Source organism: Rhipicephalus microplus, chromosome 5 (genome assembly GCF_043290135.1).
Source record: "Rhipicephalus microplus isolate Deutch F79 chromosome 5, USDA_Rmic, whole genome shotgun sequence".
Classification (NCBI taxonomy): domain Eukaryota; kingdom Metazoa; phylum Arthropoda; class Arachnida; order Ixodida; family Ixodidae; genus Rhipicephalus; species Rhipicephalus microplus.
The window spans coordinates 216,447,319-216,467,455 of NC_134704.1; the positions used below are offsets into that span (position 1 = coordinate 216,447,319).

Here is a 20,137-nt window from a genome sequence, read left to right on the forward strand (position 1 = left end):
ACTGCTTCAAGAGCATCTATGATGTCGTCGACGGTGCTCCCCTCTAAAGCGCTGAAGTTAAAGCAATGAGCTTTCGGCGGTGGCGCTGCGAAAGCCATCACACTTCCGTCCTGGCCCTGGCTCCCACAGCTTGCGCTGTGCTGTGGTGCCCGGGCGTTGGCTCCCGATGAAGGCCTGGACATAGCCGGGGGGTTGTCCAGGGGTTCGCGTGATGCTCAATGAGATAGGATTGACGACTGGCAGCGTGCCTGGTCGCGAGAATCCTGGCACCAGGTAAGCGGCGAACGCAGCGTCGGCCATTGATCAACTACTCACAAGCGGTGAAGCACGTCGGCATTTATACTCTGGCCGTCGAATGTTCTAGCGTTATCGTAGGCGGGGGCGTAGGTTCCAAAATAATCTGTACAATTCGCAGAGTAGGCGTGATCTTATCGAATTGATCTACTACAGTCAGGAAGCTTCTCAAAAACTGCAGGCGCGGTTTGCGCTGAGAATCGTGTCGTGTTTTGGGACGATAACAAAACTTGGGAAATGGAACGTGGCATTATATCAAATCTAACCATCGCAATGTCACACCTTCCTCTTTTACAGATAAAGTACTATCAAACATATTACAAATAAAAAATGCGTAGTCAGCAACGAATCAGGTAAACGCTGTTACGCCTGGGAGTAAACACCGAACGTCAATGCCTCTGCAGAGGTAATCTGTGTCAAGGCCAGCGATCGAGTCCGCCTGACGCTATCAACTCAACGACGTCATCGAGTGGGGGCGCCGGTCTGTCACGCAACGCATGGCGAGCTCCCCCAGTCAACGAGCCCGTTGAAGCAATTGGCGCCTTCCAGTCTTGCGAATCTTACGCAATGCATGGCAACGTCACTCGTCATTGTGTGCAACCACGTGCAGCGGCTCCGGATTTGATGAGCATGACGTGGCCTAGCAGCGAGCCCCATTAGAGGATTCTGAAATCAGGGCCAGCGGCGCTTCTGGTTGTAAATTTAGTTACTCAAAGAATCTAGCCGGAGCCTATAAAAAAAGCTCTTTGGCGCGTCGAGAGCAGCTGACCTGCGCGCCAGTGAAGCCTCTAGATGCTTCGAGCCCTTTCGCTGTCGGCGTGGCCAGTGGCCCTTGCAGCGGCGAGTTTCGTGGCGCCCATCGCAACCGCATTGGTGGTGCGCTTCTTAACAGCGTGCGAGAGAAGACATCTCAGCTCTTCGAGTCCCTAATCTGTCGGCCCCAGTGCCGAATCTGTAACGCCTCTATTTCTATGCTGTACATAAACCTTGCCTTAACTGACTGTCACCTCGTCCGCTCGTCTATAAACTTTGCGCAGAAGCAGTCGCGAGCTGAGTAACGCACGCTACCAAACAGCTGGTGACCTTAGAGGTGGAGTTCAGAGCAGTGGTGCCTTCGGTAACAACGCGCATGCCTAACTGCAACGGAGTAAAAATATACAAAGTAACTCAGAAAACACTTACTAAGGCCCCCCGACAAAACCCTACAAACGAAAACAGGAACATCCAATGCGCAGGCATATCCTGGTGAAACTAAAAAAAAAACGTTACGAGTCAGGTAAACGCGCATGCGTAACTGCAATGGAGTAAAAGTTACAAAGTAATTCAGAAAATACTCACAAAAGCCCCCCGAAAAAACCCTACAAACGAAAACGAACATCCGTTGCGCAGGCATATTTTGGTAAAACTAAGAAAAGACGTTAATTAGGAATTAACAAGCTTTTGTCATGAATGAGTACAGATGGTTGATTCACGCTTTTAGTGCCATTTTTTGGATTACACCGGCATCAGTTACTTCATGGTTTACTCGCTCTATGTGACGAAATAGCACAGTTCTTTCTTCGAACAGTGGAGTGTAACTACACTGACGGCCAAGTGGGACGATGGCGTACCTTTCAATGAGCTGTGATGCTCGCATAGACGAAAATAACACATCGCCCAGTTTGTCCCATGTAAGCGTGTCCGCACTAGAAGGGGTTCTCGTATGCTACCTACTTTACACACAACATCAAACGAATGCCATGTGTCATGGTACACTTGCCTCTTTCACTACAAACGGTACTGCAGCCTCGGGCAAATCATCTTCAGCTTATTTTTGGCTGAAAACACCACGCTGACAGCAATGCGTGCCGCTACTCTTTTACACCGATGGGACACTCCCTTAACGTTGGGGATGACTGATAAAGGCCCGATTCTTTAACATCTTACCGTCAGCGTCAGCTTACGACCTTCTCTTACGGTGTTTAGCAGCCATTCATGAACAGCGGCCATAACAGCATCTTCAACTTCACCGCTTGTTCGCACATGCTTTGGCTCATCAGGTGCGGGCCCGCCTTTAAGATCGCAGACCCGAATGTAAAAGCTGGCTATCCTGTTTTGTACAAGTCTAGAGTGACCAAACTTGCAGTAGATCAAGCTTTTTTGGCCCCGCCACGGTGGTCTAGTGGCTAAGGTACTCGGCTGCTGACCCGCAGGTCGCGGGAACTAATCCGGCTGCGGCGGCTGCATTTCCGATGGAAGCGGAAATGTTGTAGGCCCGTGTACTCAGATTTGGGTGCACATTAAAGAACACTAGGTGGTCAAAATTTCTGGAGCCCTCCACTACGGCATTTCTCATAATCATATGGTGGTTTTGGGACGTTAAACCTCACACATCAATCAATGGAGCAAGCCCTTTTGTTACCTTGGTTTATATCGCCAGCATATCCTACCAGGGCTAAACGTTAAAAGGAGGTCTCGTTACTGCGAATTAACGTTCCGCGGTGCCTCACACGTGAACGTCAAACATTTCTTGTTTCCTGAAAATGCTCATTACGTCAATCATTCTTCTGGTCAAATTGCGCCTATCAATGAAAAACAAGTAATCGTCAACATAACAGAACACCTTAACCACCAGTTTAAAAAGGTTATTCTGAGTAGCCCTCTCCACCTTTGCTAAAGAAATTGTACTCAGAATAGGCGTGGCACATGAATCAATACAGACGCCAGATTTATGAGCAAAAACTTTCCCTTTGCACGTGATCTTCATTACCCAATGAATTTATTTTGTACATCAATAACCACTGATCTTCATGAACAGTACTTTTTGCGTTGCATTGCCATTTCTCTTGTATTCTGCATTCACTCCTGTGATAGCCTATTAAGGCTACAGTATGATTAAGTAAATAAATAAATAAATAAATAAATAAATAAATAAATATATAAATAAGGAACTTTTAGGTCCAGTGAGAGACGCTTGCATTTCGACTTAACTTAAACCTGGTCGTCTGCTTGACGAATACTTTTTTCATTCGTGCAGCCTTCGAGGACTGCCCTGAGATAAACCTGACAAATGGCTACTACGAAGGTGACTGCTGTGTACCTTATGACGAAGTTTTCTTCTTCTGCAACGACGACACACGTTACAGGCTGTTGGGAGAAACAACGGCTGTTTGCCTTCCTACCGGTAGCTGGAGCAATCGGATACCTACGTGTCAAGGTCAGTTCTGTATTCAATCACTAAAAAAATTGGTGCTTCATAGATATTCATGTATTTGTTGACATTATACATGTAGTTTCGGCATCTCAAGGCATGCCTTGGGTGTTTTTGAGTCAGCCTTGAGCGCCCTATTTTTCTGTGTGTGCCAAAGCGGCATGCGATGAACTAGTCCGAATGGCTTTGCAGAACGCGGGCTGTAAAACCAGAAGACACGAGCTTCGTAAAAATGCAAGCACATATTCTTGAAGTGAATGACGTCATTGTCTGATTTCGCAGAAGTAATGCATGAGCAACTGCAATACAAATTAAAAGTGCTAATCACACTATTAACACAACCGCCAAAGCGGAATTAGGAACGCCTTTCACTCCATATAACAAATCATCCGCATAGCTATAAAATTTTGCTACCCTTGAGTATGAAACACTAGCCTGAACATTGCGATTGATTTATGTACAAAATATACTACACAGTGTGGCTGCAACGGATGACCCTATGCATATACCAGTTTTCACACGCAATGCTTGTTCGCAAAGAGTACAACCGTCGACTGAACAGTCGACTCCAACAAAGTCAGGAAATTTTCAGTCGTGATAATCTAGCAATTTCGAAGTATCACTTCGCCAATATCTTCAGTCTTTGTCCTAACCGCATGGCTAATTTGCGCGTGCGGCACTGATTAATCTAGGTCTTGTATATAGATCGAGAAAGCCGTTCACCCGGTTTTCCTTTATCTACACTCTAGGACTATAACCAACTGAGATTACCGACTGACATGCAAGGACCATCATGGGACATAGAGCTAAGCTAAAGTTAAGGAAAATGATGGAGGTTAATCAGCCAAAAACGCGGCCTTCTGGCGCAAATGCGCGAAATGAACAAGCCGACTTATGGGCTTCAGCCACAAATAATACTTCTGAAAAATGCGAGCCCCCTATTTTCCCTGCTCTGCTGAAAGCATTCAGGTGTACCTGTCTCAATTTTTGAATAGCCAACGTCTTGTACTTCTAAGAATCGAAATAAATACATTAAAGGTCTGTTTCACAGCCTGCTAAAGCTTGTTTTGTAACATTGTTTTAGGCATGATCACAAATGAGTCATAACTGAAGGTTGCGGCGGCACAGGTCGACGAATGTATCAGTGCACCATCCAATCATCTTTAGCCCCGCCGCGACGGTATAGTGGCTAAGGTACTAGGCTGCTGACCCACTGGTCGCGGTGTCGATCCCAGCTGCGGCAGCTGCATTTCCGATGGAGGCGAAATTGTTGTAGGCCCGTGTGCTCAGATCTGGGTGCACGTTAAAAAACCCCTGGCGGTCGAAATTTCCAGAGCCCTCCATAAGGGTGTCTCTCATAATCTTATGGTGGTTTTGTGACGTTAAAACCTCACATATAAGTATCCAACCTTCTTTCTCCAATAGCAATTTAGTTCATGTAAACAATTTGACGCTTTAGGGGCGAAGCTCTTTATAGCGGCACCCGTTCGTCCCTCATAGCCGTTGTAATATGTAACAAGTATAACATTTTGACCTCCAAGATGGTGCCGGTGAGAGATTTCTTCTGTGCATTGTTAAACAATAAAAAATAGTGCACAATGTACATGCCAATGGCTGCTAATAGAGAATGAGAGACAGGAGCATCCGGCTTTTAGTTAACGCGATGCTGCAATCCCTATTAGCAGCCATTGGCATGTACATTAAGCCCTATCTGAAATGAAAGGGTTGCTACGTTATACTCGCCGGGTGCAACCTCCTTAGTTTTAGAAAGGTTTAGGAGCGTTGAGCCGCAAGGCCATGAATACAATGAACTAGTATATACCATTAATGAACTTGGGGTGATTAAAAGTGGGAAGTAGATACGAAGCGCAAGCAGTAAGAAAGTAAAAGCCGAATTCTCCTGTATCTCACTTTCGATTAGCAGCCATTGGCATGTACTTTGAGCACTGTTTCACAGGAAACGATTACTACGTTATACTCGCTGGGCGTAACCTCTTTGGTTTTAGAAAGGGTTAGCGAGCATTGGGCCACAGTGCCATGAATACAGTGAACTAGTATGTACCATGAACTCGAGGTGGTTAAAGGTGGGAAGTAGACCCGAAGCGCAAGCCGTAAGAAAGTGTGCGTGTGCCACCTCTCGTTTAGTCCTTGCAATGTCCGCTGGATGGCGGTGCTTCTATATGGAGAATATATGATGAAAAGATGCGAGATGGTGGTACTTGGAGTGTTGAATAGATGGACGAACGGACACACAGACAGATGCATGAACGGACACATTAACGGACGCAGCGGCGGATGCATGGACGAACGCAGGGATGGACGCAAAAACAGACGCTCGCACGGACAGGCGGATGGACGCATCAATGGTTACACAGACGGACGCATAGATAGACGGGAGCAAGAACGAATAGATGGACGGATGCTTCGCCCCACTCTCCATCATTCACTTCGTGGATATGCTGTCAATTTTTAAATGCGAAGCATCTTTTTGTGATCTTCGGCGACTTTGAGCGCATCTATCTATCTAGCCGCCTGCGCCTTTCAGCTCTCCAGGCCGTTTCGTTAATGGTATCGATACCAAACTTGGTATGGCATAACATGACTCTATGACGAGCATATATGACTAGTCATAACATGAAAATCATGACATGTATGTCATGAATGTCGTGATTTACATTTCATGGTTTTTCAGCTGTTGCGGTGATTTCGTTCACAAGACACGTTGCAAAACCAGTATGGTATGACATGATTTCATAGTGAACACAAGCGACAGACCCTAACATGAAAATTATGACATGCGTGTCAGGTAACGATATGACTAAATGCCACGCTCATGATGCCCTCGTGGCCATTTCGCTAGCCTCACGTGTACAAAGTTTCGTGTTATGGTACGGATGACGATGGTACGTGACTGGTGCAAACATGATATTCATGAGATGCGTGTCATGTCACAAAATGACCACATCACAGTCAAGACGCTAATAGACTTCGATGTGACAGGGCATGCGTGCGCGTCGGCGTTGGTTTCATCACGTCACGCCGGTGTGGCCACGCCAGGCGCCGGTCCTGCGATATAATCGCAGGCGCACCGCGCTGCATTGCTTTGACGCATACGCGTTTCGGTGCGCACGGCGTCCCTCCGTCACGAAAAGAGGCAGACGCAGTGCTGTCTACGTAACGCATCTGCGTGAAATGTAGCATGTCGCATTTCGCGCCGGTTGTCATCGGGCTGCGCCGATGGACGCTGGTCGCGCCTGGCGTTAGACTGTAGAGTTCTCGCGCTTTGGTAACAAATTGCGTCGCTCTGCCCAGCGTGCGCACGTGTCAGCATCATGTTAGAGTATATTGGGCCCTTCTTGATGCACTCGCAGCCGTTTCGCTAGCTCCACATATACCAAACTTAGTGTTACGTGACGTCGATGGATGACGAAGGTATATGACTGGTGCAAGCGTGATAATCATGAGACGCGTGTCATGCAAGAGCATGACAACATACCACGTTATAGCGTGCTCGCGGTCGTTTCGCTAGCTTCACATATACTAAACGCCCCGCCGCGGTGGTCTAGTGGCTAAGGTACTCAGCTGCTGACACGGAGGTCCCGGGTTCGAATCCCGGCTGCGGCGGCTGCATTTCCCATGGAGGCGGAAATGTTGTAAGCCCGTTTGCTCATATTTGGGTCCACGTTAAAGAACCCCAGGTGGTCGAAATTTCCAGAGCCCTCCACTAAGGCGTGTCTCTCATAATCAAATGGTGGTTTTGGGACGTTAAACCCTACATATCAATATATCATATACTAAACTTGGCATCACGTGACGTGAATATATGACGAAGGTAAACGGCACATTGAAACATGCTAATCGTGATACGGAAGTCGTGTACGGCATAATTTGCTTCCACCTCGTAACGTTGTGGCGATTTTAAAGTGACATATCAACCTTCCTCATTCGTGCTTCGCATATAACGTGGGATCTGACAACTTTTTCATGTGCATGTTCATGTGAATATTTTTATCAAGCCTCAGGCTTGTTTGTTTGATATGTGGGGTTTAACGTGCCAAAACCACCATAAAGTATGAGAAAAAGTGTAGTAAAAGGCTCCGAAAATTCCGACAAACTAGTGTTAATCAATGTGCACCCAAATCTAAGCAAACTGGCCAACAGCATTTTTGCCTCCCTTGAAAATGCAGCCACTAAAGCCGGGATAGGAACCCGTGATCTATTGGTCAGCAGCCGAGTACTTTACCCCCTAGACCACCGCGGCGGGGATCCTCAGGCTTCTGGTCGCTTCCTTTAAGTATATACGCGAGGAAAACATGTGGAAATGAAGTGGTTATTAGTCTGTGCTCAGCACTTGTGACGTATTAAGCCCATACAGTACGAAAAAAAGCGCGACAAACAAGTATACAAATTAAGCTAGCGCCTGTAGTTGCAAGTGATGATATCGGCTTGATGGGGCGTTTATGCTTGACTCAATAAAACTATCACGATGCGTTCCTTACATTAAAGAACATCATAAATGGAATTAAACTGTCCTGCCATTATCATAATGGGATCAAGTTTTCCCAATCCGTGGAATGAAAAGGAATAACGTTTCAACAACCTAATTATCCGCAATCAAATTGGTATGAAATGTAGGCAGCAATTATACAAAATTTGTGTAGGGTGAACCGCGTTGCAGTAAAAAAAAAGGGTGTCTAGGGTAAAGTAGTGTACGTTTGAACTTGGCATAAGGTATTTTCCTAAATGTTGTTGGCAATAGCACCTCCCCGACGACTGTCTCTTTTTCGTCCTCGTCTTTAGTTTCTGCCGCAGCGCGTACTATGCCAAAGAAAATGCCGTTGCTTGCGAGGCTCGTCAATGTAGTTGGGTGCTTTGCTCTCAGTGCTTGGTCTACTTCTGCATGCAGGGTTTTGTTCCCCAGAACGGTAACGTTGAGTGGAGGCTCGCTGCGCTTCTTCGTAATCTGACAGTGCAACATGGTGTGTCGTCACATGAACACAGTTACATACGATGCCACTTTCTTGTGGTCGAGCAGTAGCCGCTCTTCTTTCAGCAAATCCTTGCCTGTAAGTTTGAGCACATGAACACAAATTGAAGTAGCCGAGCTTGTCTCCAGTATTAGGATTTGAGTAATTTGAAACCCTTTTTGCGACCACCACAACGACTGCACAGTGCTAAGCAAGGCCTGTACTTCTAACGGCAGGAGTGACCTTTACAACTAAAACGTTATTGTACGAAAATGACAGCTCATGATGGCGATCATGTTTCGACAGTTTAAATCACAGTCTTCATTGAATTTTGCGGACAGTAAAGACGTGAATTAGCTAAAAATTTGGCTAACCAGTGGTCTTGCCACAGCAAGTTGGTGTAAATTTCGCGAAAAAAATCAGCCCAGGGCGGAGTGCGATGTGCAATAGGAATATTTGATGAGAGGGCCTTTTTAAAGTATCCCATGTCATCACCATCAAGAGGCCACACCCACGAAAACCATGGCGATGCGTAAGCTTCACAAAGGAATATGTATTGAAACTGAATTGAGGCACCTGTATAGTCAAAGAAGATAAACCCCCTCAAAAGCCATAAGAACAAGAATTCTAAGTCGTAGAGAAGATAATCTGCAAAAGACATGCAGCCCTGTTATTGATTATTTGCCAAAAAAAAACGAGATGTAGGCTTGTTGTGCTGCTCAGCCCACAATGCACGCGGAAAGTGTTTTATGATTGTAGTTGTATATCGCTCAAATTGTGACTACTAGCCGGTGATATTGAATCCACTCCTAGCCCTCTCCATGATTATTCATCTTGTGAACACGTGAACGCAATGAAAGAACTGCAATCAGGGCAATCGGCGATATTTGAGGAATCTAATTCAGTCTGTCTAACGCTTTCTGATCACGGGAAATCTTTTAGTGAATTCAAAACAAGGCTTGAAAAAATTCAATCAGAGTGCTCGTCATTCAACACTCTTCAAGTTGACATGAAAAAGCTTCAAGTAGGTACTGCTGATTGCGCAAGCCAAGTTTCTTTGCTGTCAGCACAGACTAATGATGCAGAAAACAGGTCCCGTCGTAATCATCTCTTTTTGTTTGGTATCAGTGATACACCAAAAGAATCTTAGCAAGAAATCGAACAACTAATCCTTGATCTTTGCAAGACATCCCTCGGTCTAGCTATTCATTCCGGTTATATTCAGAATGCGCACAGACTGGACTGCTACAAAGAAGGCATAAATCGACCCATAGTTGTTAAATTTGGCAATTTTAAAGTAAAACAAGACATCCTTTTTTAAGGTAAAAAATTTAAAGGATCTGCCTATGGTGTCAGCAAGGATTTTTCGCCGCAAGCGCGCTTAGCACGCGAAAAACTATTGCAGTTTGGTAAGGCTCGTAAACTAGAATATCAGCTCCAATACGACGTCCTTTATTTTAATAACAAATCTATATTTATTATCAGTCTGCGCAAAAGGTCGTGAAGAATATATCTTGGCGCCAGGTTACATAACGTAATGATCCGAGTAGCCCTCGCCGAACGCCCTTGCCATTCCTATACACCAATCTCCGTAGCTTGATACCCAAACGTGACTTGCTTTGTAGCCACATTTTCTCATGCTCAAGCGATGTAGTTTTACTAACCGAAACGTGCCGTAACTCGTCTATCCTTGATTCTGAGCTGTTACCAGCATTTCCTAATTTTGATATAATTCGTAGAGATAGACCAGATGGCTTGCGTGGTGGTGGCGTTCTTATTGCTGCTAACCGATCTTTGCTCTGCACGTTAGTAAACGTATAATCAAATCTAGAATTCTTATGGATATGTTGTAATGCCACACTGCCGCGTATGCTTATCGGTGTCTGTTATCGACCCCCTAATAGTGTCAGCTCGTTCAATGAAAGCTTCCTTGTATGGTTTCAAACCATAAAAAAAAGCTTATCCTAACTCTGCCATCTTTATCATCGGTGATTTCAACTTTCCTTTCATTGACTGGACTGACCAAGCAGTTACGCTATAAAGAAATAGCATTGAAAGTGATTTCCTGAACACATGTCTCACACTTGGTCTATCTTAACTAGTCACTCAGCGAACACGCAATTCAACTCATTCTTCAAACATTCTCGACCTACTTTTTACAACACATGCCCACATCTGTTTCTCATTAGCTTACCCCTCACCACTGAGTGATCACTGTGTAGTTTATGGCGCTTTGACTAGTTAAAAATTCAAAACCAAGAAAACTATAAAAACCTTGATGTTGTATGACAAAGGTGACTGCGCTTCTTTGACTGATGAGTTAGCTGTCTCTTGTGATGATTTCAAAAATCACTATCAATCACGCTCCATCGAAACTAACTGGTCGATGTTTAAAAATGAGATGTTACGTCTAACCACAAAATATATCCCCGCTATTATTGTTAAAGAGCGACCACAGTCCCTGTGGTGTAAAGGTAAACTAAAAAAACCCAACAATAAGAACAAAAGATTATTCAGATCTGCTAACATTCCAAATTCTAACACGGCTTGGGCTAAGTATTTCGCTGCAGCTAAACATTATCTAACTTCAATCACGCAGGTCAAATGTCCCTTTCACGGGTATGTAACTGCGCGGTAGTAAACACGGACGACAAGAAGATACAAGGACAAGCGCAGACTATCAACTGAAGGTTTATTTTTCACAAACCACATATATATGACTGAAACAGAAACAGAAAACACGAAAATCTACAAAAAAAAATGATGACTTAGCACTTAACAATCGACAAAACGTGAACGCTTGACAACAGCAGATTCAAGGACCATGTGCGCCACTTGCCAGATACCGTAGCTCTTTATCTAAAAGAGCTAACGACGGTTTGCTGACGCAGTGTTCTGGTTCCCGTGCCATTTTTTCCGCTTCGACAATCATACGGGTATGATCGTCTTTGTGCCTGAACATTACGACCGTGCTTTCGAACTGCGCAAGGCAGCCACACCTACTGACGTGCTGAGCTAAAAAACCCTCATTGCCAGTGCGCACATTGCGTGCGTGCTCGCGCAGGCGCTCATTTAGGCATCTCCCAGTCTGCCCGATGTAACACGCACCACAAGATAGCGGAATTCTATAAACTACATTCATGTCACATCTGACAAACTGGGTTTTATGCCTGACAGTGCAAGCTTGTTTGGGCCTATTGTTTACACATGTCATTTTGGCTAGCTGAGAGAGCTTGTAAGGTGCCGAAAAAACGACCTTTACGCCCATGCGCTGTCCGAGCTTTTTTATCTTGTGAGATAGCTGGTGCTTGTAAGGGATTACCGCGACTTTGTCACGTTTGCTTTTGTCTCTGTCATTAGTGCTCTCTCTGCTTCTGGGCTTTTTCTTCTTTTTTATTGTTTCTGCCACAGAAATGAGAAGCGAATCCGGGTAGCCAGCTTCTTTGACAAACGTGACAAAGTCGCGGTAATCCCTTACAAGCACCAGCTATCTCACAAGATAAAAAAGCTCGGACAGCGCATGGGCGTAAAGGTCGTTTTTTCGGCACCTTACAAGCTCTCTCAGCTAGCCAAAATGACATGTGTAAACAATAGGCCCAAACAAGCTTGCACTGTCAGGCATAAAACCCAGTTTGTCAGATGTGACATGAATGTAGTTTATAGAATTCCGCTATCTTGTGGTGCGTGTTACATCGGGCAGACTGGGAGATGCCTAAATGAGCGCCTGCGCGAGCACGCACGCAATGTGCGCACTGGCAATGAGGGTTTTTTAGCTCAGCACGTCAGTAGGTGTGGCTGCCTTGCGCAGTTCGAAAGCACGGTCGTAATGTTCAGGCACAAAGACGATCATACCCGTATGATTGTCGAAGCGGAAAAAATGGCACGGGAACCAGAACACTGCGTCAGCAAACCGTCGTTAGCTCTTTTAGATAAAGAGCTACGGTATCTGGCAAGTGGCGCACATGGTCCTTAAATCTGCTGTTGTCAAGCGTTCACGTTTTGTCGATTGTTAAGTGCTAAGTCATCATTTTTTTTTTTTTGTAGATTTTCGTGTTTTCTGTTTCTGTTTCAGTCATATATATGTGGTTTGTGAAAAATAAACCTTCAGTTGATAGTCTGCGCTTGTCCTTGTATCTTCTTGTCGTCCGTGTTTACTACCGCGCAGTTACATACGTCGATCATGAATCACCAACTCGCCCAATCGTCCACCTTTCACGGGACCACGCTACCTTCTTTGCTGCACAACAATTATAAACGTTTCTGGGAAACTATTAAACCCGAAGAAACGAATGGTATTTCGCTAATTGATTCTGATGGTTCTCCAATTGCCAAATAGGATGTCGCTATTGTACTAAACAACACGTTTTGCTTGGTTTTCACCCGTGAATCTACTCAGCCGCTTCCTTTATACTCACCCTACGTGCATTCACTCATGAATTGTATTAACTTTACTCCAAGTGGCATTGTGCATGTCATCGATAACTTAAACAACTCGTGAGCAGCTGGGACTGATTGTATAAATACCAAAGTGTCCCAAAACACCAATCATGTAACCAGTATGATATTATCACTATTATTTCAGCAATCATTAGAGTCAGGTTCAATTACAGAGGACTGGCGGATCAGGGAGGTCATCCAAGAAAGGTAGTTGGTCATCTTCTAACAATCACCGTCCCATATGCATCACCAGTGCCTGTTGCCAAATAATGGAGCATATAATGCACTCTGAAGTAGCGCGTTTTTGCCTACTAATAATTTTTTCCATCCCAATCAGCATAATGTTCGTCCCGGCTATTCTTGTGAAACCCAACTAGCCCTTTTCTTGCATGAAATTCATTCTCACCTAGATAATAATATCTCCATGGAAGTTATATTTCTTGATTTCGGAAAAGCATTTGATAAGGTTTTCCATCATCACTTAGTGCTAGAAATTTCATGTCTGAACTTAGCCCCTTCATGCTGAAGTGAATTTGTGAATTTCTAACCCATCGCCGACAGTTTGTTGTCGTTAACTCTTGCAAATCTCCCCTTTCTCCCGTTCACTTGGGCATTCCACAAGGTACTGTATTAGGTACCCTTTGCTTTCCAATTTTTATTAACGGCTTGCCACGTAACATCACCTCTACTGTAAGACTATTTGCCGATGATTGCATGTTGTATCACTGTGTAAATAAAGCCTGACATTCTTCCGTTTTACAGTCAGATCTTAACAGTATACAGCAATGGTGTGAAACTTTGTTAATGTCACTAAATCTTAACAAAACATTCCTAATGATTTTCATCGTCGTAATTACTATATCTCTAACACTTACATTCTAAACAACTACCTCATAGCCGCTACCTGCACTATCAAATAGTTAGGTGTTCATAACTCATCTGACCTAACATAGACTTTAAACATCATTAGCGTCACTAACTCAGCTAATCAAGTTCTTGTATACTTAAATCGTAACTTTGCTTCGGCATCTGCTGCTACTAAACTAATATCTTATAAAACACTCATCAGGCTCAAACTGGAGTAGGCTAATGCCCTTTTTGATGCTCATCAAGCTAACCTTTCCACTAGGCTCGAATCCATTCAGAACCGTGCTTGCAGATTTATTATCTCAATGTACTCAAATAACATGAGTGTGTCAGCAGTCAAACACCAGCCTAATCCTCCTAATCTTGCCTATCGCTGTAAAATTTCACGCTTGTGCTTGTATCATAAGTTTTTTTCTACTCTTTGCCACCAGGCAATGCATACATCACACCTGCGCATCAGGCATGACGACATTACCACCCCAACGCAGAATATGCCGTACGCCAAAAAGCAGACCTTCCAGAGGTCATCTTTCGTTCAGACAGCAACTGACTGGAACGACCTTCGCGCCCACATCACCATGTCATCTCAGTTCATTTAATTCAAAAATGCAGTAAAAAGCCACATTTTATCTTTCTAATTATAACCTACTGCTGTTTTTCTATATTTTGTTATTGTTCGTGCCACTTTGCTTCTTTTTTGTTTCATCTGTTATGTTTTTTGCCCACCCCTCATGCAATGTCCCTCGGGACCCTTGAGGTATTAAAAAACGAAAACGAAGAATTAAAGCAAGAATGTTAAAGCTACTGATAAGCGGCCTTTCAAAAAACACCGTTTTAATGGAGAGAAATGTGAATTGTTCATTAACACATAGATCGCCAGATTTGTGCGCAGAAAATGTGTCTCTCATTTCTGTCTACAATTATTCGCTGGTTCTTCTTCTTCAAACAAAATGCTCATGTGAAAAGCTTGTGCACACTGACACCACCAGCACTTCTGTGCCAGGTTCCCTGCCAAATTGCTATGCACATTACACCTATGCTTTCGCGAAAACGTATAGGAAGGCTATTCATGACTGAGTAACCCCAGTTGTTTTTTTCAATCCTGGCTAAGCTCTTTACCATGTGATGATGTGTTCGATATCGATAGATAATCTTTGTTGGTTGCATTTCTGGAGTGCAGGGAAAGGGCATCCGGGTTCACGACCTTCTCAATCGACATACAGGAACCAAATTAGTCAGTGCCGCATGCGCAACCTTACTCTGTGGTTGGGTGAAAGATTAAAGAACATAAACAAAAAATATTTCAAAGTTGCTCGAGCATGACTTGCAAAATTTATATGACTTTTTTGGAGTTCTATGTTCTGTCGACTAGAGTAACTTTGGCGAACAAATGTTACGTAGAAAGAAGTGGTATTATCATTGGGTCACCCTGTCGCGCTGATAATTTCCCATGTATTTTCTTCTCGCCCGCAGGGGCGTCTGCATAAGCAGGCGTTTGGTGTGTAGCGACACTATAGACCTGAGCTAACGGTGGGGGGGGGGGGATTTTGACCTCCTCCCACGCGTAGCCGTGCGTGGCTGAGTCGTTTCCGGGGAAAAGGGGATCTTGGGGGTAGAGCCGACGCTGGGTACTTAGACCTTCAAGACCCCCCAACAGAGCAACACACCCCTTTGGCCCCGGCTTTACGTATACGGCAACCCTGGGCTGACCCACCAAAGGCCCAAAGGATCTTTGCAGTCACCTTTTCCTGTCTCTGTCTCCCCCCTGATCTTCGTTTTTTCTCTTTTCCAATTTTTCCGGTCATATCTTCCCTTCTGTTTACTTCCATCTTCCAGGCAGTAAGGGTTAACGTTGTGTATGTGCCCTCTTTTAGTTGCATAATATTGGGTTATAGTGGTTTTGTACAGCTGGCGCTGGCATCTCTTTTTTTTAATTGTGATGCCACGTCCATATGTTGGGCTCGATAGTGGGTGGCTGGCATGGCTGCCCAATTTATATACACTTCATGACCTTTTTTCATTTTCCAAACTGTTTGATCGCCCTTCTCCTAAAGGGGGGGGGTGCACCGAAGCAATACTGTGTGTGCTCATAAAGGCGACAAAAATCTTGACGCGTTTCGATGCGATCAACTGTGGAAGACAAGAAAAGAATGCAAGAACACTGTCTCCATTTCTAGTTTCGAAATGCCTCACCAGCACTCTTGGTGCAGGGTATCAACCTACACATGTGGCTAGTGGGGATCTTCTTCTCAAAGTCCAACGAAAGGTCCGGTAAGAAAACCTGACAAAACTCACCTCTTTCGGGAGCACACTTGTGTATGTCACACCACACCGCTCCCTGAACAGTTCCCACGGCGTAGTGTCTGAACAAGGCCTAATTAACCTGACAGAAAGTGAGCTCCTTGAGGGCTGGAACGAGCAGCACCTAATGCATGTGCAGAGAATTAGGACGTGACAACGAAGAAACCACGACAAAGTGCCTCATCCTTACAATTTGCGCACGCACACTTCCAGAGTATATTGAAATTGAAATTGAAATTTATTCCGCAACAACAAAATACATGTTACGAGGAGGGCAGGTAAAAGCTGTGAGAACAGCTTGAGAAGCCCTGACCCCCTAGTACACAGGGTAGCACAGAAAGACGTGCGGCTAAGGACAACCAAAATAAAAGTGTTTCACAATGTGCACTAAAAAAGAAACAATGAAAGATTACAATGAAAGATCACCGAGGTAGTCGCTAGATCACATTATTATATAAACACTAATCGCAATTTTTTTGGTGATATGCTAGATATATCAATGTTATGTTCCCTAATTATGCGGTTTAGAAGTGTAGGCAGTTGAAACTTTAACATTTGATTTCCGTATTTCGTTCTACATTTTGATATGTGCCACACTTCAGGTTGACGTACATTATAAGCAGGAAAATTTTTCTCTAACCTGGCTATTCTAGCAATCGTATCATTATTTTTCAATAAACCGAACTTATATAAACGGCTTAGTTTATAATCATATATTGATGCAACCTGAATGATGTAGTGTTTTTTAAACAATTCTGCTGTGTGGCTGCGATGTGGTAATTTAGAGGCAAGACGCAAAGCTTTCTTTTGCAAGATGGTAAGTTTGCAAACGTTTACAGTTGTCGTTGTGGACCATACAAGAAAGGCATAATTCAATAATGAAGAAAACAACGAGTTATATATGAGCATGTTTACAGAAACAGGAAAATAGTAGCAATGACGGCGCATGACGCCGATTATACGAGATAGTTTAGTAATAATATGGTTCACGTGATCATCCCATGTCATGTTTTGTGAAAAATACACGCCTAATGATTTAAAACTTTTGACGACTTCAATTTCTAAATTATTTAACGAAATGATGGGAAACTGAACTTGTGTGTGGCGGGGGTGAAATAAAACAGCTTTTGTTTTTTTTATGTTTAGTTTTAGAGAGTTTTCTTGGGCCCATGTGTTAATTTTAGACAGTGCGTTATTCGCTCGGCTACCTAGATCGCTGCTACATCTGCTTGAAAAAAACAAACTTGTGTCGTCAGCATATATAATGTAATGGGCAGATTCATCAATACGAACTATCTCATTAACGTAAAGTATAAAGAGAAACGGTCCCAAAATGCTTCCCTGCGGGACGCCTGTTTTAATGGATTTTGTTGCGGAATGTTTGCCTTGAATTACGACGAATTGAGTTCGGTGTTGCAAGTATGAAGTGATTAATTTGTGTGCAACGCCTCTTATACCGTAATGGTCCAACTTTTGTAGGAGAATTTTATGATTAATGAGGTCAAAGGCTTTTGAGAAATCAAGAAAAAGACCGAGTACCATATTTCGGGATTCAAAATTCTCTAGAATGTATTCTTTTTGTGCCAGTAGCGCGAGCTCAGTAGATTTATTTTTCCGGAAGCCATACTGCGCTGAAGTAATCAAGTTGAACTTGTCAGTAAAAGAGTTCAAACGTTTCAAAATTATTTTTTCCAGACCCTTAGAGAATACAGGTAGAATCGATATAGGGCGGTAGTTGGACATGTCATTTCTGGGACCCTTTTTATAGATAACTGTCACTTTTGCTATCTGCATGTTTCGCGGGAAATGTCCTGTGGACAAACATATGTTAAAAATGTAGGCAAGACAGGGTGCTAGTATGTCAATAACATACTTAACAGGTTTCATCTGAATATTGTCCGCGTCAGTGGCTTTGCTATTACTGAGTGTCAAAAATGTCGCTACTAATTCACTCTCTGAAATTGGCTCTAGAAATATTGTTTGGTTATTTCGAATATTCATATATTTTAAAGAAGTACTACTGGTTGTAGGGCCGCCAACTGACAAAAAGAAGTCGTTAAATGCATCAGCTAAATCAGGCCCTTGAATTTCTGTACCATCTTTCACAATTTTGGTTAATTCCTCCGGTGGATTATTAAGCGTACTGTTAATTGCCTTCCAAACGTTTTCTGTACGCCCTTGCGTTGAGTTAAACAGGTTCGAATAATATAGTTTCTTTTCATCACGAAGGCGTTTGGTGACAAAGTTTCGGTGCTTTTTAAATGCTTTGAGGGCTTCAGGGGACTTACTCACAATAAATGCCTTGAACAATTGGTCCCGCTTTCTTATAAGCTTAAGGCATTCTTTATTTACCCAAGGTTTCCGACTTTTTTTAAATGTTTTAAATGACTTTAGGGGAAAACATTGAAGGTATATTTCGGTGAACTTGTTCATAAATAAATCGTATGCCAAATTGGCGGCACTCGCTGCGAACACATTGCTCCAGTTGGTTCTGCCTAAGCGCTCTCTAAAGAGGGTTAGTGTTTCAGGATTTATAAGTCTATAGGAAAATTCTGCACGCACTTGTTTGGGTACGTTATTGAGTTGGTTAACAAACATAAATATAGGCATGTGGTCACTAATATTGTGAATCAAAGTGCCAGCCGTAACAAGGGAAGTATCAAAGTTTGTTATAAAAAGATCTAAGAGTGTTGATGACTGTGAAGTGATTCGCGTAGGAGCCGTTATAACATTTTGACAATAATGCGAGCTTAACATTGATTCAAGTTCTAATTTAACACTGCTCTCAGCTAACATGTTGATGTTGAGGTCACCACCTAAAATCAAGGCATATTTTTTTTCACTCACAAATTCTAACAGTGAGTCTAAAAAAGAAAAAAACAAACGGACATTATTTGATGGAGGGCGGTAACATACACAAAACACTGATGTACCACATCTAACAGTGAGTATTTCATATAGAGGAGAAATGCAGGAGAATTCAGACATCAATTCACAGTCTATTTTACTTGAGATTAGCATAGCTACGCCACCACCCCTTTTGCCTGTGCGGTTCATGTAGTATGATTTATAAGTTGGAAACGTAAATACATCATCTTCCGAAGCAAACCACGTTTCCGAAAACATCACAACGTCAAAATTTACTTGTGCTTCACTAAAAAAGTATTCGAGCTCATCCTGTTTATTCCTTCCCGATCTAAGGTTGAAATGAACGCAACTGAGGCTTTTTTCACAACAAGTGTCATACAAGTTTTTAAGATTAATAAGGTCTATAGGTGCGGTTAAGGGAAACATGTTAAGACGAGTATCAAAAGAATATCAGGAAGTAAACAATGCAATGCGGGGTAACAGTATCACAGCTTATCAAGGTCACCCAAACGACGAATGACAACCGCGCTATCACCCTCTCTTTTCCTAACGAGAATCTTGCCGTTGCAGTGCCATGAAAAACGATAGCCATTGTTCTGTGCCCAGTCTTTTGCGTTGCGCAGCAGCTCTCTGTTTTGCTGGGTCATGTTTTCAGTGATCGAAACATTCGAAGCATCTCTTAGGGCTTTCCGCCTTCCTAGCCACTTATCACGAATTGATTGCTGGGCAAATCGAACTATAATTCCGGGTGTTTTGTTTGGCTTTGCCGGAAGTCTGTGGATAGCGGCGATGTCATTCCCAGTCAGCTCTGGCAGGTTAGCAATCTTGGCCACATCATTCAACTTACACAGCAAATTCTCGTCTGGCGTAACCCGGATGCCGTGAACTTCTATGTTTAGTCTCCGACTACGAAACTCGAGATCATTCACCGTAGCTTTCAGTTGTTGAATATCACTTGAGGTGCAGTCCGCCTCTAATTTCCCAACGCGTCTGTTTAAGCTACTAATGTCCTTTTCCTGCTTAGCTTGACAGTTCAAGATGTCATCGTACTTTTGTGACAACAGCTGGATTGAGACCTTAATCTCACCAACCTGAGCCGGCAGCCCTGCTAAAGCATCAAGCCTCCTAGTTATATCTGCCAGGCAAATGGTTAACTCAGAGTCCATGCTAGTTTTCTCCCCACTTTTCGCTTTAGATGAGCGGCAAGCAGCAC

At 43.6% G+C, this 20,137-nt stretch overlaps 1 protein-coding gene across 12 annotated transcripts in view; it reads left to right on the top strand.

Moving 5' to 3' along the window:
- The window catches only part of LOC119173521 (complement factor B), a 1,265,978-nt gene that overhangs the window by 146,351 nt on the left and 1,099,490 nt on the right, over positions 1-20,137 (top strand). For all 12 annotated transcript variants that reach the window (XM_037424323.2, XM_075896490.1, XM_037424324.2 and 9 more), the window contains one exon: positions 3,311-3,490. In XM_037424323.2, the coding sequence (XP_037280220.2) occupies positions 3,311-3,490 (180 nt within the window). The remainder of the gene's footprint in view (positions 1-3,310; positions 3,491-20,137) is intronic.